Below are 18,958 nucleotides of genomic sequence, written 5' to 3' on the forward strand. Positions count from 1 at the left end.
TGATGCAGTTTCATGGATGAGCTCTGAGAAACTGTCCCATTTAGCCTGCCTGCCCTGTCTTCTGCACCCCAAAAGATGTGCAGATGCTGATCTCCTTGTCTCCTCCATCTTTACAGAGCAGTACTTCCATAATCCTAAACCTGATGTTAACCATTTCACCTTAGAGAAGCATCCTGTATTCCCACATAATCACAAATGCCTCTACGGATGCCGGGGACCCTTTGGCTGTACTCTAGCAAGTTCCCCAAAACTCCAGCTTCTCAGAGGAGCTCACAGAGTCAAGATCTGCTGGCTGTTACAGTAGAGCTCTCTGAAAAGGGCAGCGTCAAACCGCAGCTGTGTCACAACATCAATGGTGCCACACAGACCCAAGCTAATGTGATGGGGCACTGCAAAATTTGGGGAGTGGGTTGGCGATGACATTCCTTGGCAGAATACAGCAGCATGGCTCCACCAACACCAAGAGGCCAGAACCCAGCCGGCTTGTGTCCTTGTGCGAGATCTGGTGGGGGAAGCAACACTGGATGAGCTTGGAAATAAAGCAGAGTCTTTAACCCTGAGGGAATGAACCACAACTGTTTGTGGTCACTGCAGTGACCACCCTCCTGGAAGAATAGTCTGACTATGGCTTCCCAAAAGCCAAAGGCAAGATCACCCAAGCAGTGCCAGCATGGGCATCCCTGCTGCCCTGCTGCCAGGCACATGGTCACTAAGGGGGCAAGGAGATGTCTCTTGGGCCAGGAGGGAGAAGGCAGGGCAGCCAGGCATCACTGTCCAGGTAGCATCCATCTTTGCATCCCATTTATGTGACTTTCTCTGTCTGTCAAGGGTCGACGTGGAGATCCAGGGACAAAAGGCAGCAAAGGCACTCCTGGGGCCAAAGGAGAAAGGGTGAGTAAAGCAACTACCCAGACTATTGCAAATGTGCCCAAGGTGCACAAGACTGGGGTGTGTGATGCACTACTGCCCAGCTATGAGGCATCCAACACCAGAGCTGGGAATTACAGATCCCACTGGGGTCTGCATGTGTGCTCTGCTCCAACTGTGCCCACTGCCTGCCCTGGTGGCAGCAGGTACAGCCTCCTCTTCTAGGGCTTGATCCAGAGAGGGAATGAAGGGCAGCAAAGCTCAAGGCTGAGACAAGTTCAGAGGGCACATTGCCCTGACACTGTGTTTCAAGCCAAGAAACACCAGATTTGAGAACGGCATCATGCCTGCTCTCTCCAAGGAGCGCTGCCATGCACACAAACAGCATTGGAGACATCCCTGACCAGGATTATCTTTACCCTCCTCACAGGGAGATCCTGGTCCAGAGGGTCCTCGTGGCCTGCCCGGTGAGGTTGGAAGCAAAGGAGCGAGGGTAAGCATGGAGCAGGGGTCAGTGACAGCTGGGAGGGAGGGAGAGCGCTGCTGCCATCCAGGGCAGCTTACCCAGCTTTCCTCCTCATGCACATCTGCTTGTACCTGCCTCTGCATGTTCTTGTGTCTTGCTTTGCTTTGCAGGGAGACCAAGGGCTGCCAGGACCTCGAGGCCCTTCAGGTGCTGTGGGAGAGCCAGGCAAGATAGTAAGTCATCCTGGGGCATCTGTGTAACCATATCCTCCCTCTGTGGTGAGAGCTTGTCCTGCTGACATAAGCTGGCTGCACTGTACCTTCCGAGGGCAGCCTGCCTGATCTTTTCTCAGGGAGGCTCAAAAATTAGCCTAGAGGCCCCTGGCTAGCCCTTCCTGGGGCAAGGAGAAATTGCAGGACCCAGGAGTCCCTGCTTCTCCATCACTCCCAGTCCCAGGTGTTCCCATGACAATGTGGAAGGGACCACGTCAGAGCAGGTCACGGGGCAAGGAAAGATGGGGCTCCCCGGGCGCCCATTTGTCCTGGGTCTGTGGTTAGTCCAGCACCCCACTGTGGCAGTAGTGCCGTGACATCTGTGTGGCTCCATGGGATGTGGGAACCCAAGTCAGTCACTGTCACAGTAACCTCATCAGAAGGGGAGATGGTCTCACAACATCGTCTCAAGAGCTGGTTTCTCCAGCACGGTCCCCTGTGCAGTCAGGGAGCCGCAGGGAACATGCTCACCCAATCCCTCTGCTCTCCCCAACGCTATCCTGCAGGGATCACGTGGGGACCCCGGTGACTTGGGCCCAAGAGGTGATGCCGGACCACCAGGACCAAAGGTAAAGTCCCTGAATGCAACTCTGCATTTGAAAGGGTATTTTTGTGTGCTTTTTTGCTGTTGTTTTAAAAAAATGCAGTTTCCACTGCAGAAACTTGTATGCCTCAGAAACTGAATGGCTCAAACCTGAGCCTCCCTATGGGGCAGAGATGTAGTTCTTGCTCTGGCCAAGGTAGCTCTGATTATATCCCTCACCCTGCACAGATTCAGGGGTGTCCCTGGCATGTGACATCCCCAAGACCCTGCAAAGCCTTGCTCTGCCCAGCCATTCTCAGTGTTTCAGGGCCAGCTGCAGAAGTCATGGCTCCTGGTGGTGTCTCACACCGAGAGAAGATGAAAACTGCTCTGACTGTCACTGGCATCGCCAGGTCAGAAAGGTCGGGTTTGGTTTCTGATGGGTCATTTTTTTCTACCAAAGGGTGACAGAGGCAGACCTGGCTTTAGCTACCCTGGACCCAGAGGACCACAGGTATGTATGCCTTGTCCAGCACAGATGTATGTGCCGTGAGGAATCCTGTTTCAGTGGAGGTTGCTGTTGGAGCTGAGCAGCCTGGGAGAAGAGGGAAGGAGGAAGAAAAATGATCAGGGTCACAAGAAAACGTGGACCCCGCAAAGGGTGTGATGGGGGCTGAAGACTGGGACTGAAGCTGGCTGCAGCTCCATCAGCTTTGTGGCAGATGTGCTAGGGACCCCAACCTCAATGGCAGTAATGGGAAGGTGGCTGTGGCCACCACCCCAACCATCAGCCTGAAGCTACACCTGCTGTTCAGCTTTGTGCCCCTCACTGCAAACTTCAGATGCATGCGTGCATGGTGCAAGGCCAGTACTGGTCAGGTGCTGACCTCTCCTTCCTCTCCCTTCGCAGGGTGACAAGGGTGAGAAGGGGCAGCCAGGACCCAAGGTGAGTGTGTTTGTCTCCATCACCTGTTTTTTGTATTGACTGAAATGCTGACTAGTTGTCGCGCGACCCTCTGGGTGCATGGCCAGGGAGCCTGTCCTGCTGGAAGCTGCCCTGGCTATTCCCTGCAGCTGCAGAGCCTGGGTATATCTCCCAAGCCCATCTCCTTTTGAAACCATCTGAAATATGCTTTGCAAAACTTCTTTATTCTTAGTTAATGCCTATGTAAACACCATTTATTTACTCTATGCTGAGCTGCTGGTTTAGAGGGTGCTCTCCCGGGCCAGGCAGGCATGTGGTTTTGCTGGGCTCATAGCAGTAGTGCCTCCGCCTGAGCACATCCAGATGTGCTCCATGCCGGATCTGTTTCTCCTTCCTTTGAGCAGGGAATAAGAGGTGAGCTTGGACCAAAAGGAGTGCAAGGAACCAAAGGAGCGAAGGGGGAACCGGTAAGCAGACTTCCCGTACTGCCCGGGGGGTCAGCATCCCCCTCCCACACCTCTGGCAGGCGTGCTGGGGATGGTGCTGCCCACTCTCCTGCCTGCCCTGTGTCCCCAGGCTGGTGACCACACTTAGCAGGGCTGTGCCTGACAAGGAGGTCAGGAGGAGCCCCGAACACCAGAGGCTGCATCGCCAGCCTTGCTGAGGAAATATTTGACCCTTCCTTTTTTTTTTCCCCAGGGTGACCCTGGCCCGGGAGGGGAGCCTGGACTCCGCGGTCCAACTGGGGAAGCAGGCCCTGAGGTACAGTACCATTCTGTCGTGTCTGAGCAGATGTTCCAGCCCCCTCCCCTCCTCCCCACTTCTCCTTGATGCTCTAAAGCCCAGCAGACCCCAGCGGGTCTCCCCGCAGCAGGACTTGCTGGAGGGGACACCAGCTGCCAAATGTGTCTGCTGTCTCCCCATGAGGCTTTCCTACCCTTCCCATGGCAGAACTCTGCAAAAAGCCATGTTTTGATGGCTCTGATGTCTAGTTCCCAAAAAGGAAACTCATGGGAAAACTGTGCCTGAAATCCCTGTGCTCTCCTTACAGGGGACCCCTGGCCCACCAGGAGATCCTGGCCTCACTGTAAGTAGCACTGCTCTGCAGCCCCCGGTGCTCTTCCTCCTGGGGCAACTGTGGCTTTGCTGTGCACAGCCTGAGAACAAAACAGGGTGTCAAGTCCTGCCACTGCCCGGCAGAGGTGGTCTGTGGCTTCCCACGGGAGCCAAGGAAAGAGCGGAGCGGGCTAGCTGGGTGGGAATGTGAAGGGGAGCCTTTCCCTTAGAGGGGACAGATGTTGCATGAGGGGAGGGAGGCACTCACCCTGCACCCCTTTGCTGGCAGGACTGCGATGTGATGACCTACGTGCGAGAGACGTGCGGATGCTGTGGTGAGTGGACCATCGCCTCTCCCCGGGGCAGGGGAGTGACCACTCGAGGGATGGAGAAAGGGGGTCAACCAGAGGCTGCCTCCTACCTCAGGAGCTCCCCTGAGGGAGGTCTGCCCCGTGAGCTGCCCTTTGCACTGAACTGCCAGCACGGCAGGCTCTTTGCTGCTCTGCACAGCACTGCACCCTGCAGAGGAGGCAGTGCAGGAAGTCCTTCCCTGCTCACCCCGGTCCCAGCCCACCACTGAGTGCAGTGGCACTGCAGAGGTAGCCTGGCTTACCTCCCAAAATTTAGCTCTGCCATCACCATCACAGGAGCAGTGAGCTGTAATATAGAGTTGCATGGTCCACATAATAGGGTAGAGTATATTCCACAGCAAGATTTAAAAGGTTTCTTTTGATATACGTCAACAGAAAGATGCATGTGAAATCCTCCCTAGGCTGCCAGCTGTGGGCAGCACCACAAACCCTGTGGGTGCTTGGTGTGATGCCAGCTGTCTCCATCTTTCCATAGATGGTCTCTTCTGCCCTGGTGGCTCTTGTTCCCACCATCATTGACCTTTGTGTTTTCCTCCTTCTGTCCCTCTCCCCAGACTGTGAGAAGCGCTGCGGTGCCCTGGACATCATGTTCGTCATAGACAGCTCAGAGAGTATTGGCTACACCAACTTCACCCTGGAGAAAAATTTTGTTGTCAATGTGGTCAGCCGGCTAGGGTCTATTGCCAAGGACCCCAAGTCGCAGACAGGTCTGGACTGTGCGGGTACAGAGTGGGGCATGGGGAAAAGAAAAGGGTCTTGGATCCCTCCAGCTTCCATGTTTGTCTGTAGCTGCCCTGGTTTGCAATCCATCTGTCCATCATTTTCACAGCAGTTTCTGCTCTTCCCTCTTCCCTTCCCAGCTTTGTAGGCCAATCGGGCAGCTCTTTGCTGATATGAAAGTTTGCTGACTTTCTCCATTTTTCACTGAGGATGCAAAGCCAAGTAACGTGATGCTTCATTGGCAGGTGCCCGTGTTGGGGTGGTGCAGTACAGTCACGAGGGGACCTTCGAAGCCATCAAGCTTGATGATGAGCGCATTGATTCACTGTCAAGCTTCAAGGAAGCAGTGAAGCGCCTGGAGTGGATCGCTGGAGGCACCTGGACACCATCTGCCCTTCAGTTTGCCTACAACAAGCTCATCAAGGAAAGCAGGCGAGAGAAAGCCCAGGTGTTTGCTGTGGTGATCACAGATGGGCGCTACGACCCCCGGGACGATGACAAGAACCTAGGGGCTCTTTGCGGTAGAGATGTGGTCGTCAACACCATTGGCATTGGAGACATGTTTGATCAGCCAGAACAGAGCGAGACCCTGGTCTCCATTGCCTGCAATGAACCCCAGCGAGTCCAGAAGATGAGGCTCTTCTCAGACCTAGTGGCGGAGGAATTCATTGACAAGATGGAAGACGTGCTCTGCCCAGGTCTGTACCTGTCCTTACACAATTCTTACTGGAACTGGAGTTTTGACTCACAGGGTTTGGGGTGAGGGACGTGGTGCATTGCAACGATTGCAGAGACAGTGTGTCCCAGCAGGTTGGCCAATAGCTCATAAGCTGGGTCATTCATGGTAGGGGCTGACCTTTATGTAGCCCTGGATGAACAGTCCTTCCTCAGATACAGGCCAGCCTTTTGGGGCAGTCCTTTGGAGTCCTTTCCCCTTGTAAGAGACCTTGCCCTGCCACCCTAACTGTGCAAGCTGTGAAGGGGGATGGCAGCACATCACTCAGTTTTCCTTGTTTCTTTTCCTTCCAGATCCACAGATCGTCTGCCCTGAGCTGCCCTGTCAGACAGGTAAACATTACAAGTAGCTTCATGCCATCTGCACAAAGTGGTAGGTCCGGGGGAGAGTGCACAAGGCTCAGGAGTGGGAGGGGGGTGTGCAACCCTGTTCATTCCCTTTGGATGGCAGGAGTTCAGGAAATAGCGTTACTTTACGTGAGGAGAGGCTCCAGGGTTTCATCTCCTGCTCTTTTCCTGTCTCTCTGAGTTCTAAGCACAGGTAGGTACGAGTGTACCCTGTTAGTGCACCAGCGTGGCTCAGCCCTGGTATTTCTTCCTGTCCCAGTTTCTGGGAGCCACCAGGTTTTGACCTCCAAACTCAGCAATTCATTTTTTACTTGTTCCATGTCTCTATTATACATCAAGTCAAAACCCCCTTGCTAAACTCTCCCGACCATGTAACCTTTGAAATGCAGAGCCCAACCTGCAGCACTGGGCAGGATGCTCCGTGGGAGTGACAAGGGCAGAGCAGGGGGTAGGGACCGTTTGGAAAATGACACTACAGTGGACCCAAAGCTTTGGCTTCTCTAACGCTGGCTGTATTTAATTAACAATTAACTCAGGGTGTTGGACTAAAGGAAAAAGGCTGTAAGGATCCTCTGGTATAAAGGAGACAGCTGCTGCTCGCTGCAGGTAGCTTTACTTGATCACATTTTGCTTGTTAAGAGGTAGATCTGCAACGTGAATTCCTAGAGATCCTGTCTGTCTGAGTCTCTGTGCCTGTTTAAATACAATAGATGCACTATTTGCTGATACATACAAAGCTTATAAGGGACGAAGTTTTGCCAGTTCTTCCAATTTTTATCTCTACTCTTGCCGTGAATGTTTTTGTGAAAGTCCCCAGCTTCAACTCAGCCTTCTACAGAATCTCAAATTTCATTTTCAAAGTAGTCCCTTTGTTTCCATAAAAAGCAAAGGAAAACTGGTCCCAGGATGCTCAGAAATCTGAAGACAGAAAAGCTATAATTATTCCAATCTAAAATCTCTCACTAGTTTGAGTATTTGCACCTGGCCATGCAGAGAGCACAATGTCCAGCCGTGATGCTGAGCTATCTACACAGGCTTCTCTGCAGTGTCCTCTAAGGAGCTTTGTCCTGCGGATCCGTGCACAAGGAGGTGACTTCCCCATGCCACACTGGTGACTGCTCAGGTGTCTTCAAAGGTTTTGGTCTTTTCAGCCTCTCTGTTTCTGAGGAACACTGCAGGAGAGAGACTGATCCAAACAGTGCCACACTCATGTTCTCCTAGACTTGGGCCATCAAAGCCTTCCAAAGCAAGGTGAAGTTGGCAGTCCTTTCCCTGTAGTGCACTTGGGTGTTTCTGTTCCTGATGCAAGGTGAGAACAGTTCACTGGTACCTGAAAGTCGTGGGGACCAGAGCAGAAATGGCTTGAGGAGGCATCTGAGGGGGTTCCCTCTTGGGCGAATCTCTCAATCCATGCCGTAGGCAGACCAGGTCAAGTGCAGGCCCTACATCTGCACCCCAGAGGACATGGGAGGTGGAGTGACGTGGCTGGGTAGGTGTGGGCTTCCTGTGAAAGTGCCAGTACACCCATCTCAGCATGGGCAAAAGTTGTCCTGGTGTGCAAGGATCTGTGCTAGGCCTGGTAGACCAAGTTTTAAGTGATACCCAGGGATTCAGTGGCCTTTGGGCAAAGCGACTTCCACGTGCCGCACTGGGTGGTGCATGATGCTTTGCTGTCATCATCTAGAAGGATTTCCAATGAACACATTTGTGTAGTGGCAAGGGAATGTGTTGGATGGGATATGACATAAGGCATGTGACAGAGCCTGGGGCTTCCCTGTTCAGTGCTCAGCTTCCTCCACTTCTCTGAGAACATCTCAAGAGTTGGTGCCAATTCACCTGCAAACCCTTTGGATGGAGATGATGCCCTTCGCAGGGTATGTGAGTGAGCTTCGTGCACATCCAATGTACATGTCCAGTCATAGATAGGCCAGACAGGTTCAGGTCAGGGAGGCAGCTACACCCAGCCCTGTTCTTGGCCCCACGGCTGTTGGACTTGCAGTCCTGGCATTTTAAGGAGCAAATCAATTGCGCATGCCAGGTATCCTGGCTCCAGCCTGGGTATTGTTAGCAAAGCACAGAGAGGGACAGGTATTACATACACCCCGGCTTCCTCCCTGCTGCCTTGCAGAGCCAGGCACGTTGCCATTTCAGGTTCACATCTGCAGATGAAGGCATGCTGCCTCAGTGCTTTGCCTAAGGAAATGCAGGTTTTCCTGTTTTCAGGACAGACCCTTGTCTCCCTTTTACCACCCATCAGTTACTGTGGTGCTAACAGGATGCTGGAGTGTTAAATGGGTTAAATGCTGAGCAAATCTGAACTGACCACTTGCTTCATAGAAAACGCATGATGCTCTGCGAAGCTCTTTCTAACCCACGCAAAAGGCTTGGCTTTGAGCTTTGGGATTTTATTTGAATTTAATTCAGCATAGTCAGGTGGAGGTGGAGGCTCTTGGAGTCCTGACTAGCCCGGACACTGCACAGGAGCATTGCACATCGCAGGGCAGTAATTCTAGCCAAAGCGCAGTAGCCTGAGTGCCAGGCAAGGAGTTCACACAATGCTGTCCCTTAGATGCCTTTCTGGCTGTACAGCATCATGTGTACAGTTTGCACCTTAGCAGAGTTCAGAGCTACGTGATGGCTGAATCCCATAGGCAGAAAGAAGTTGGACCCTGTGGCCCTCTTCCTGAGCACTGCTCTTTCTCCATCATGCCTATGCTGAAGGAAGGAACTGGGCAGTTAAGGTTTCATGTAATTTTCTGAGGTCTCTCGGTTGATGTGTGAGTGATTTCAGTACAAATCCCACGGTTCCCCAGACATAAATGTGGCAGAAAGATTTAAAATCTGGCTTTGGTCTTTGCTTCTCTGTCCTCATTAGCTCTGTTCTTCTCTGGTGCAGTGCACGTAGGAAAGCCAGGTAGCTTTCAGAGACACAGCCATTGCTAGCAAGCCCTGAAAATATTCTTTTGACGCTCACTTGCAGATGACAGGAACCCTGGGAACATAAACCCACTTATTTTCCGCCCCATGGAAGAGGGAGTCAACATAGATTTCCCCAGCACCATACATTCGATCGCCCAGTTCCTAAACTCCACGCGGGAAACCCAGGACCCCAGCATGTACACCCAGCTGGTGGCCACTTTGGCCTTTACCGCCGAAAAAGCCAAGTTTGCCACTGGAAATGAGCGGCAAGAGTGGATGGACTTGTTCATTGACACCTTCAAAATGGTGCACAGTGAGATTGTGGGGGACCCAGAAACTGTGCTAGGGCTTTGCTGACATCTCTGTTAGAGATCACGTGAAGCGGTTGGATAAAGAGATTGAGTGGAGGTGGTAATCGTCTTTCCTCGAGTGCCTGTTTGGCAGAGGGGACAGGCACATTGGTAGATGCTTTTAGTTTAGGAGAAACACAGGCAGTGAAATGGCTTGGTTGCGCTCAGCTAGGGATGTGACGTGAGGGGCAGTCCTCTCCGGCTTGGCTGGCTGATTGAGCATGGCGGCTTTCCCCAGTGATGTCAAGAGATGCTTTTGCTTTACCCACTACTTTTCTGCAGAGGACCTGCACTGCCTCAGTCTCTGAGCCAGCAATACTGCTCCCTTCCAGCCCTCCCATGCTTCCACCCTGCTCCAGCAGGCTAGCGTGTCCCAGCCCTCAGCCGCGTGTGAGCACCAGCCTTCACCAAGGAGGCTGCCGGCACATGCGTGTCTGAGGGCCAGACCAGACCCCTCAATGTGCTTTTCCCATGCCTTCCTATGTACGTATTTGCTGACTGCTTCTGAAGCATCTTCTGCATCCTCTCGCTGGGTTACTGTGAGGGCTGTCTTCAGGTCCTGCAAACCATTTGTGTGGCAAGACTGACAAAGCAAGGTGTATCTCCTCTTGCCACAGCGAGTGTCTCCAAACAACCATTCAGTGGGCAGTTGGGGATATTGAAGGGAAGGAGCAAGCAGTACAGGAGAGGAGGCATCCCTGGCTTTCCATCGAGCACCAAAACCTGGGGAGTGCTTCTCTCAGAAGCTGTATGAGCTCCTTCTGCCTCTTTCTCTGCTTGTACATTTGTGTTTCTTCTGTCTGAATTAGCAACATGTACCTGTTCATATCCAAGAGATAGAGGTTATTTAGGGCCAGGTGGTCCAAAGCAAAAATCCGGGACTGTGCAAACCTCTGTGACGCGTTACGTAAGCTATTTAAAAGCAAGTATTTAAACATGATACAGTATAGCCCATTCAATCCATTCCCAGTGCTAGTTTGGTTCAGAGAGACTACAGACCCACCCCTTGCGCTGCAGGTATGTGCACTTAGACAAGGAGTGATATGTCCATGAGCTCAGCTGCCCCTAGTTTTCACAAAAAGTCAGGCAGGTGACTGCCATTCCTGCCTCCGGAATAACTACTGCCCTCCCAAGCCCTAAGAAGAGAAAACAGCATTTCACGTGCAGACATAAGAGGAAGTGTTTACTGCCAGCAAGTGAATTCTGCAGCCTCTCTAACTGACATGGTATTATTGCAATAAAGTATACTGAGCAAATGTCATACTTAATGGGCAGAAGGGAGATGTATGGTCTTCAAAAATGTGGTTGGGCTGTAATGTTTCCAGGTGTGCAAAGCGGAGCCAGTTTCCAAGCTCAGGCATGGGAATTGGAATGAGGAACTTACCCTCTTGGAACTTCTTACAGTCTTTTCAACATCTGGGGTTTGCCAGTCTAGGCTAGAAGCCATCCAGCAACAGGCATGCAGGGGAGATGTTTATGTTAATCAGCACATGAGCAGATCATACACACTGCACAAAAATAATCTTTCTCCCAAGGTTTCAGCACTTTTTGCTCCCAGTCTATAGGGACAGGGAGCTCAGAACTGCTGTTGGCATATAATAGAGGGAAAAGAGTTCAGATAGCTTTATGTGGTGTGTTCTGTACTTTAGGTGAAGGCAAAAGGATCAGCCTGTGTCTGAGTCCGTATGCTAGCATCTGATCATAATCCACATGTTCTGGATAGTCTGTGCAAAGCCAAGCTCCCTACTCTGTTTTGATTTTTACCCCAAAATTAGCGTGTGACTTAGCCGGCTGGGATGCAAGTAAGAGGACTGAACTCAGAATAGTTAAGCTGCTCCAGCCATGATGCTAGACGAAAAGCTCCCAAAACCCACTGATTTGAAGAGAACATCTCAGGGCTGGGACGTTTTGCTGAACAACATGAGGATTCAGCAAGACTTCAGCAAAGGGGGTGTTTGTTTCATTTCATCACACAGTGGCTGTTTATTTCATTTCCTTTGGAAATATTTCCTAGCAAAGCAGTACAACACTGGAAACAAAGGTGTTTTGCTAACATAATCCTGGCTAATCCCTTTGATAGAATCAGATAGATTTCGTCACAGCAGTGGTTCCTTCAGTGAAGCTCTTGGGCAAAGGAAGGACACAGATAAGGGGTTGGGCAAAGGACAGTCCACACTTCCCCAAAGCCATGGGAGGGGTTGTGAAAGGGAGAAGCCCCAGAAAGGGCTGGGAGGTCAGTCCCCATCTCACTGTCACTTTCATCTCCACTGTCAACATTGTGAAACAATAGAGGGAATACAAGTTATGCAGGTTTTTGAAGAAGCAGGAACATGATGTGAATGGGTAGGGTTAGTCTGCACATGCATGTAACTAGACGGGTTGCTAATGCAGGAAAATCAATGGTATTTCTGCTTTTTGTTCATGTCTGTTAGATGTCCTCAGCTGTGTCCTAGCATACAGTACGCAATAGAGTGAGCTGCAGGCATTTGTGCCTCGCTGTAAGCTGCATGAGAAGAACTGGTGCTCCAATTAAAAGCATGATGTGAAGATTTTAGTTGGCCTAATTCACGGTGGTGCCTCTGAGAGCTAATCTCCCAGTTAAGGATGAGAATCTTGTTCCTCACTGCAGGAAAGGGCACTTGGGTCCTCAGCCTCTCAGAAATGGGAACAAACTGCAACCGAAGTGTGACACTGAACAGGACAAACCCAAGGTTTTGCTGCACTGCTCGCACCTATGTAACGTTCCCATGAGATAACTCATGTGTAAAGGCATCTTACCACACAGCTCAAAGGCAGCCCTCTCCAGTGGTGAGGGCTGAGCAGCAAGAGGAGTCCTGGGGGAGTGCTTCTGCAGGAGAGGCTGCCTAGAGAGCCAGCCATGTGTTATGCTCTTGCTGAAGACCTGCAGAGTGATGCTGCTCTCAGTTGCTGTCTGCTTAATTAGGAGCTCTCAGGGCTTACTTTGGGTCATGTGGGAGGGGCAGGGATCTTGCTTGTTATCAAAAGAACCATGACTATATGTAGACAAGCAAAAAGAGAGACAGCCTGGTAAGACTTCTCCAACACAATATGCAGCCCTTACTCCCACCCACCCACTTCCTCCTGCTTTTGCAGACCCCTGTGTAGATTTTGGACTGTGTGGTTGCAAGGGGCTTGCCTTCCAGCCTTTCCCCCTTCACAACTGCACAGAGCAGGTGAGGCCCAGGAGTGCAGGCACTGCCAAGGCAAAGTACCCTTGTGGCAGCAGCGCCTGTGTACTGGGAACTGCAGCATCAATGTACCTTTAGACAACATTTCTGAAGGAAGGTTGGGCAGAGGTGAGTACATACCTTTATTGCTTTAAAGGAGTGGAGTATTGCAGTTGAATTTGGAAATATAAGATTCAAAAAGCTCATGGGGGAAAATCATCACTTGGAGATTGGTTTCTACTGTGGTCAGAACTGGCATTGCAAAAGCCTGTCATTCGTAGTAAGGCAATGTACAGTAAGCACCATTCAAGGCATGCCATCATTGTAGATATGTTTTACAGTGTGGGCTAAGGAGAAATGCAAGTCTACAAGGTCAGGGAACATGATACAGAAACAACCATGGATTTTTGCTGTGTCCAGTGAGTTAGGTCAAACCACAAGTACCAGCAGAAGTTCCTGCATCAGGTTTGACTGTTTTATCATGGATGGAAGTGGCGCCAAATAGTCTGCGAGCTCAACGATGTGCACCATGAGAGCTTCTGCTACACTATCTTGTGCTGCTGGATTTATGTTGGACACTGTCTCTGTAGTCTCAAGAATGCATGTATCTACTTTGCTTAAAATACAACTTCACTATTTACCAAATATTGACTACACACATAGTACTCATATACTAAACAGTGATCCATTTGTTGCTCAACTCACACAAGGAATTACACCAGTTCAGCACCCTACCATGCTGAATCTAGGTGTAGCAGCATTCAGCACTGAGGAAGCACTTTGTCAAGTTGGATTTGATCATAGTACAGAAATTCAACCTAATGTGATACTCCTATCCCAAAAGTTAGCCCTCGTTGCCAGAAATGGAAGCTCAAGCTGGGGCTGCTCCAGAATCTCCTATTCCTTGCCAGTCATGCAACACAACATAACGTGGACTCCAGGACTTCACTGTTTCGAGATTCAGTCTTAGAGCCACAGAATTGCTTGACAGTAATATGGCCATTGCCCTGCTGCCAACACAGGGGGTGGCCAGCCGCAGCAGGTACATCACAAATCAATACTGCTGTTGCAATTGTATTCCTGACCAGTGCTTTCAGCAGAGAAGGAAACTCAAGAAGAAAATTCAACAATGCAGAAATGGAAGTGTTTCTCAGAGAAGCAGTGCACGCAGGGGAATACCAAATACGCATAACTACTGCAAAGGGATGAAATAATAGTCCCTAACTAACAGCTGACTCCAAAGATAGCTATTTTCTTCTCCTTTTATTTCTGATTTCATTCATTGCGTATATTAATATGTCCACATACCCACTTTGTAGACAAGTGCTGTTCTGAGTGCCTGAAGAACAATGTCCCACTGTGTTTCACTCAAATATTGCTCAGTTATATATTACAAAAGCTGCTTTACTATTGAACAGGTGCACCGACAAGGATAGTCTTGTTTTCCAACCATATGACCCAACCTTTATAAGTTCTTCAGGAATTAGTGCTTGCTGATTAAACTAATCTGGGTGAAAGGTATGAAAATAGCTTTCATCCTACAAATCTGTGTGTGAAGAGTAGCTCTGAAAGTAAACCACTCTCTAGAAGTAACCAAGAGGTTTGCAGATACTGCCTGCCATTAATCACTGGATATTCCTCTTACAGATAAGAGCTGGAAACTGCTGTAAGAAGGTAGATGTAATTCTGGGACTGAAGTGCACAGACCTGTCTAATATTGTGGAGGTCTGTCACAGGCCCCAGAATTATCATTCATAAAGACCTAGTGCCCAGGAGCTGAGGGCATCAAAAGCAAAAGCTCCTACATTACCAGTTGCAAAGACAAGCTTTGGCAGCAGAGCGGGACTGGTCCTTCTTTGGACAAAGATGCACGGAAGTGACTCCAGCCCAAACTGCCCAAGGCAAGCCCCAACCTTATCATGTAGGCTTTCTTATGCTCCCAACTCTTGTCTTCTTCTTTCTTCTGCAGAGCTCGCAGTGGCCCAGTGCACGCAGCGGCCCATTGACGTTGTCTTCTTGCTCGATGGCTCTGAAAGGATCGGGGAGCAGAACTTCCACAGGGCCCACCACTTTGTGGAGGAGGTGGCCCGACAGCTCACGCTAGCCAGGAGCAACAGCGACAACATGAATGCCCGGATTGCGCTGCTGCAGTACGGCAGTGAGAGGGACCAGGATGTGGTCTTCCCACTGACCTACAACCTGACGGAAATCTCCAGCGCCCTGGCACAGATCAAGTACCTGGACTCATCCTCCAACATTGGGTCAGCCATCATACACGCCATCAACAACATCGTGCTCAGCCCAGGAGACGGGCAGCGACTTGCCCGGCGCAATGCTGAGCTCTCCTTCGTCTTCATCACTGACGGCATCACAGGAAGCAAGAACCTCGAGGAGGCCATCAATTCCATGAAGAAGCAAGATGTCATGCCCACGGTACTGGCTCTTGGGAGTGACGTAGACATGGACGTCCTGCTGAAGCTTGGCCTCGGGGACCGGGCAGCCATCTTCCGGGAGAAGGACTATGACAGCCTCTCCCAGCCCAGCTTCTTTGACAGGTTCATTAGGTGGATATGTTAAATGAAGGGAGTGCACATGTCCTCCTCTCACCAGTATACACACCCCTGATATTACCTGTTTTATTTTCTTCCCTCTGTATGGTTGCTAGCAACTCTGAGCTGGCCCAGAACAGCTGCCCTCTGGGTCCTCCTTTCTAGCCAAAATCCAGAGCTCTTTTTTGATTTTCATGATGAAAAGTCATGTATCTCACATTTATGGTGCTAATTAAAACTAAGATCAAAGCAGGATACAGAGCCATACATCATATTTCTGTAAAGCTTTACACACACCAAGCCATGACTTGCGTACGTACTGTAATCCTAGGAGGGCTTATCAGAGAAGCGAGAAACCTTTCCAGTGTGGCAGGACAAATGATCATCTCTAGTTTTCAAAAACTCTCAATATCCCTCGGTGTCCTGTGAGGAGCTTTACAGTTGTGACATCCCCTGTTCTTTAGCAAACCTACTTCCAGGTTATCTCATCTTTTTTGTTCTCTCGGTACTTCTGCCCTGAGAGGACCAAGTGAGTTAATGACAAAACACATGCTGCTTGAAATGGTCAGCGACTTGCTTTCCTTTTGCATGGCCCTTGGTGGCTTGCTCCTCTTTCCCGGGAGCAACGGGATGGTGAGAGGTTTTGCTGCCTTCTACAGTTGTCTGCTGAAGCTCCTTTTGGGGCTCTATCTATCCTAAATTTCACAGGTAATTTTTAAGATTTTTATTTTCCTGTAGGCCATATCTCCCTTGCTTCCTTCTGCTGTTCCAACCTTCATCAGAACCTGTTCATTTATTACTGCATCTCAAAATCCTGGCTGAGAGGAGCAGCATGCCTCCCAGCATCTCACAAAATACTGGGCAGCTGCCCCAGCTGCCTCCCTGTCATCACAATGTGCTCAAAGTAACCATGGTGCCTTCTTCCCACCGGTATCTGCTGAGCAATGCCCAGATTTGAACTTGAATTGTGCTGTCTGCAAAAATAAACAAACTCTTTTCACCCTATCCTGAAAAAGCCTCTTTATTCTGTAGTTTGTCTCTTTTTTTAAATTATTTTTAGGGAGCAGCTGATTCTCCTGGAGCTAAGTTGATAAGTCCAGATAAGTTTGTAGTCTGCCTCTCCTCGCAAATGCTGGAGCACAAGGCCAAGGGTCCCTGCAGCACAGAGGTGACAGGGCACTGCTGAGGACCACAGGATGCTGACAGGGCCCCTCCAGCTCTCCCCGCTCTCTCCAGCAGTCCCCTTGCAGACCTGTTCCTCCGCCCCCTGGCCCCGCACCCCTGCAGTGCCCGTCCGGACCATGATCTCTCAGCATGACAAAGACCATGCCTTCATTCCTCGCCTGCTTCGTGTTCCTCACCAGTTTATGGGCGAGGAGAGATCACGTGCCCCTTTTTGAGGGGCTTGTGCCTTTCCCCACCACAAAGGCGGCATTGCACCTGAGTCGGGCTTTATCCGCACTTTCTTCAGCCCCTCTTCCATCCAACACTTGCGTGTCTCAAGCCAGGACAGGGAGGCAGGGGAACCCTCCAAGGATGGGGACATTTCTGTGAGGTGGAATGGGGAGGAGAGGCTGGGCAGGGCGCAGGTTGTGCGCAGGGGACCCCAGGCACAGGGTGCAAAGGAGCCGGCAGCGTGGCTGCAGGGAAGGGTTCCCAGCATGGGCACAAGCCAGGGCAGGCACAGCGGTGAGAGCTGTGGCCATGCATGCTGTGGTGTCACTGCAGTGTTTTCCCTCCTACAGGAAAGAGAGCAGTAGGGGAGCTTTGAGGGTCACAGGACAAAACACAACTGCATCCAGAGAGGAGCTGCAGGAGCGAAATCCCACTGCCCCAGCACATATACACGCCCAGCCGGTAGTGCAACAAGGATGAACAAGGCTGTGCTGGCAGTAAATCTGGGCGAGATGGGCTGCACCACCTCTTCTGGAGATTCCCTCTGCCACAGAGAGCTGCTCATGTTTGTGCCACTGGGTCCAGCAGCCAGTCACACCGGCTGGCTGCAAAGCCTTCTTGATAGCAGGGCTAGGAATGGTCCTCTTGAGCCATGACAGTGGGCAAAACAAAAATAAAACAGCAGAAAAAGCAGCCCCATGTTAAAAATTTTGTGGTGAAAGCACTGCCAGGCTTTTCTCCTATCCTAGCGAGCATGCTGCAGTCCCATGGCCATGGCTCAGGGGCTTCAGAAAGCAAGCTCACTACTTTTTCCTATTGATTATTACCTTGGCATGGAGGATGGCAACGCATATAGCGCAGCAAGGGGAAAGTTACAGTATTCCCTGCCCAGCCCTTCTGCTACAGCTGGGAAAGCTCACACGAAATTTACGGACTTTTACGGGTGGTGGGATTGATGTTAGCAGCTGGCATCATTACCCAGGAAAAAACACGCAGACACCAGCAGACTGCAAACCAGCACGTGATGCTCCCCACGCTGCTACCTGCAGCCTCGGGGATGACTCTCAGTGGGTTCTTCTGAAAGACAGAGGACAGAGCTGCTGCCCGTCATCTCACAGCAATTCCAGGTCAAAGAATTTACAAGCTAAAACCAAGAAAATCACTCAGCAGGCAAAACACTGCTCTCAGAGAAAGGGGAAAGGAGCGGAGCAACATGCAGGTGGTTCCTGTGGGGCGTTGAGGTTCATGTTTTGTCAATTCCCTGCCATGCGGGTGAGACACGTTCTCTTCAGTCAGAGTCAGAACTGCTGCTTGAGCTGCTTGAGCTGCTGGAGTGCTGGAGGAGATAAAAACAACTTTAGGATAGCACAGAAACAACCCTCTTTCACACCACTTCTTATAGGTGTTAATAATCCTGTGGTGGGTGCCTGTTCCCGGTGCCCAGCTGGGGCCAGGTTGAGCGTGCAGCAGTGGTAGCTGCAGACCCACCTCTCCCCAGGTGTCTTTGCATGCCAAGCAAAAGGTGTGCCCTCAGATTTCCATGCTGGCTGGATTGCAGGCTGGTAATTAGTTAATGTCAAGGCCCCGGGAGCCATGCAGAGGGTGTGCCTGGGTGGGAGTCAGCACAGCACCATGGCCTCAGACAGCAAACCCTGGCTGGGATACCTTGACTTGAAGATGAAATAGCTAATGACATCACTGCAATGTTTATCTCAATGCTGTTACAAACCACTTTTTAGAATTCAGAGCCATTATTTTTCTGCTTGGGGAATATAATTACGGGCATATTGTGGGAAGGCAGGTTTTTTATTATTATTTTACAAGGCTATTCAGGCCAATTAAGCAACTTCCAGAAGGGTCCTGCTCTCTGCCAGTAAGGGCAAATGTCAAAGCAGATCACTTTCCAAGCCATTAAACAGCAAGAGGAGCTGATGGTTTGCTTTGTTTGGGAAATGCTCCTGCCTCCGATGGTGGAATTGGGGTCTTGTTTAGCAGTCCCTCATTCAGACCTACTCGGGATGGTGTCTGTCCCTGGAAGGGCATTTCCTGCAGCATCTCCTTTTACATCTCCTCCATTGCTTTTCCTTTTTTGGGTTTGGTTGGGGGTTTTTTGTGTGTGTGTGTGTGTGTGTGTGTGTGTGTGTTTTTTAAGAGGGAACTGAACTGCTCTGCTGCAGGACACTGAGCAAATGTCTCTTAATGGAGACATGACTCTCTCGGGTGAGCAGGACAAAGTCCTGCGATTTAATACATCGCGTGTTGCACCCTGAGCTG

The 18,958-nt window shown here is 50.7% G+C and overlaps 1 protein-coding gene across 2 annotated transcripts in view; it reads left to right on the forward strand.

The window, feature by feature from the left end:
• The window catches only part of COL6A2 (collagen type VI alpha 2 chain), a 31,855-nt gene extending 15,561 nt beyond the window's left edge, over nucleotides 1-16,294 (forward strand). The window contains exons 15-28 of one of the 2 annotated variants that reach the window (XM_069782238.1): nucleotides 829-891; nucleotides 1,298-1,360; nucleotides 1,504-1,566; nucleotides 2,112-2,174; nucleotides 2,592-2,642; nucleotides 3,039-3,074; nucleotides 3,458-3,520; nucleotides 3,753-3,815; nucleotides 4,105-4,140; nucleotides 4,399-4,444; nucleotides 5,035-5,187; nucleotides 5,446-5,898; nucleotides 6,230-6,268; nucleotides 9,264-10,813. In XM_069782238.1, the coding sequence (XP_069638339.1) occupies nucleotides 829-891; nucleotides 1,298-1,360; nucleotides 1,504-1,566; nucleotides 2,112-2,174; nucleotides 2,592-2,642; nucleotides 3,039-3,074; nucleotides 3,458-3,520; nucleotides 3,753-3,815; nucleotides 4,105-4,140; nucleotides 4,399-4,444; nucleotides 5,035-5,187; nucleotides 5,446-5,898; nucleotides 6,230-6,268; nucleotides 9,264-9,559 (1,488 nt within the window). In that variant the 3' untranslated portion in view covers nucleotides 9,560-10,813. Of the gene's footprint in view, nucleotides 1-828; nucleotides 892-1,297; nucleotides 1,361-1,503; nucleotides 1,567-2,111; nucleotides 2,175-2,591; nucleotides 2,643-3,038; nucleotides 3,075-3,457; nucleotides 3,521-3,752; nucleotides 3,816-4,104; nucleotides 4,141-4,398; nucleotides 4,445-5,034; nucleotides 5,188-5,445; nucleotides 5,899-6,229; nucleotides 6,269-9,263; nucleotides 10,814-14,709 lie in introns of those variants that run through there. The other variant, XM_069782236.1, reaches the window with a different exon arrangement.
• Nucleotides 16,295-18,958: the final 2,664 nt, after the last annotated feature.

The sequence above is a fragment of the Haliaeetus albicilla genome, chromosome 4 (genome assembly GCF_947461875.1).
Source record: "Haliaeetus albicilla chromosome 4, bHalAlb1.1, whole genome shotgun sequence".
Taxonomy (NCBI): Eukaryota; Metazoa; Chordata; class Aves; order Accipitriformes; family Accipitridae; genus Haliaeetus; species Haliaeetus albicilla.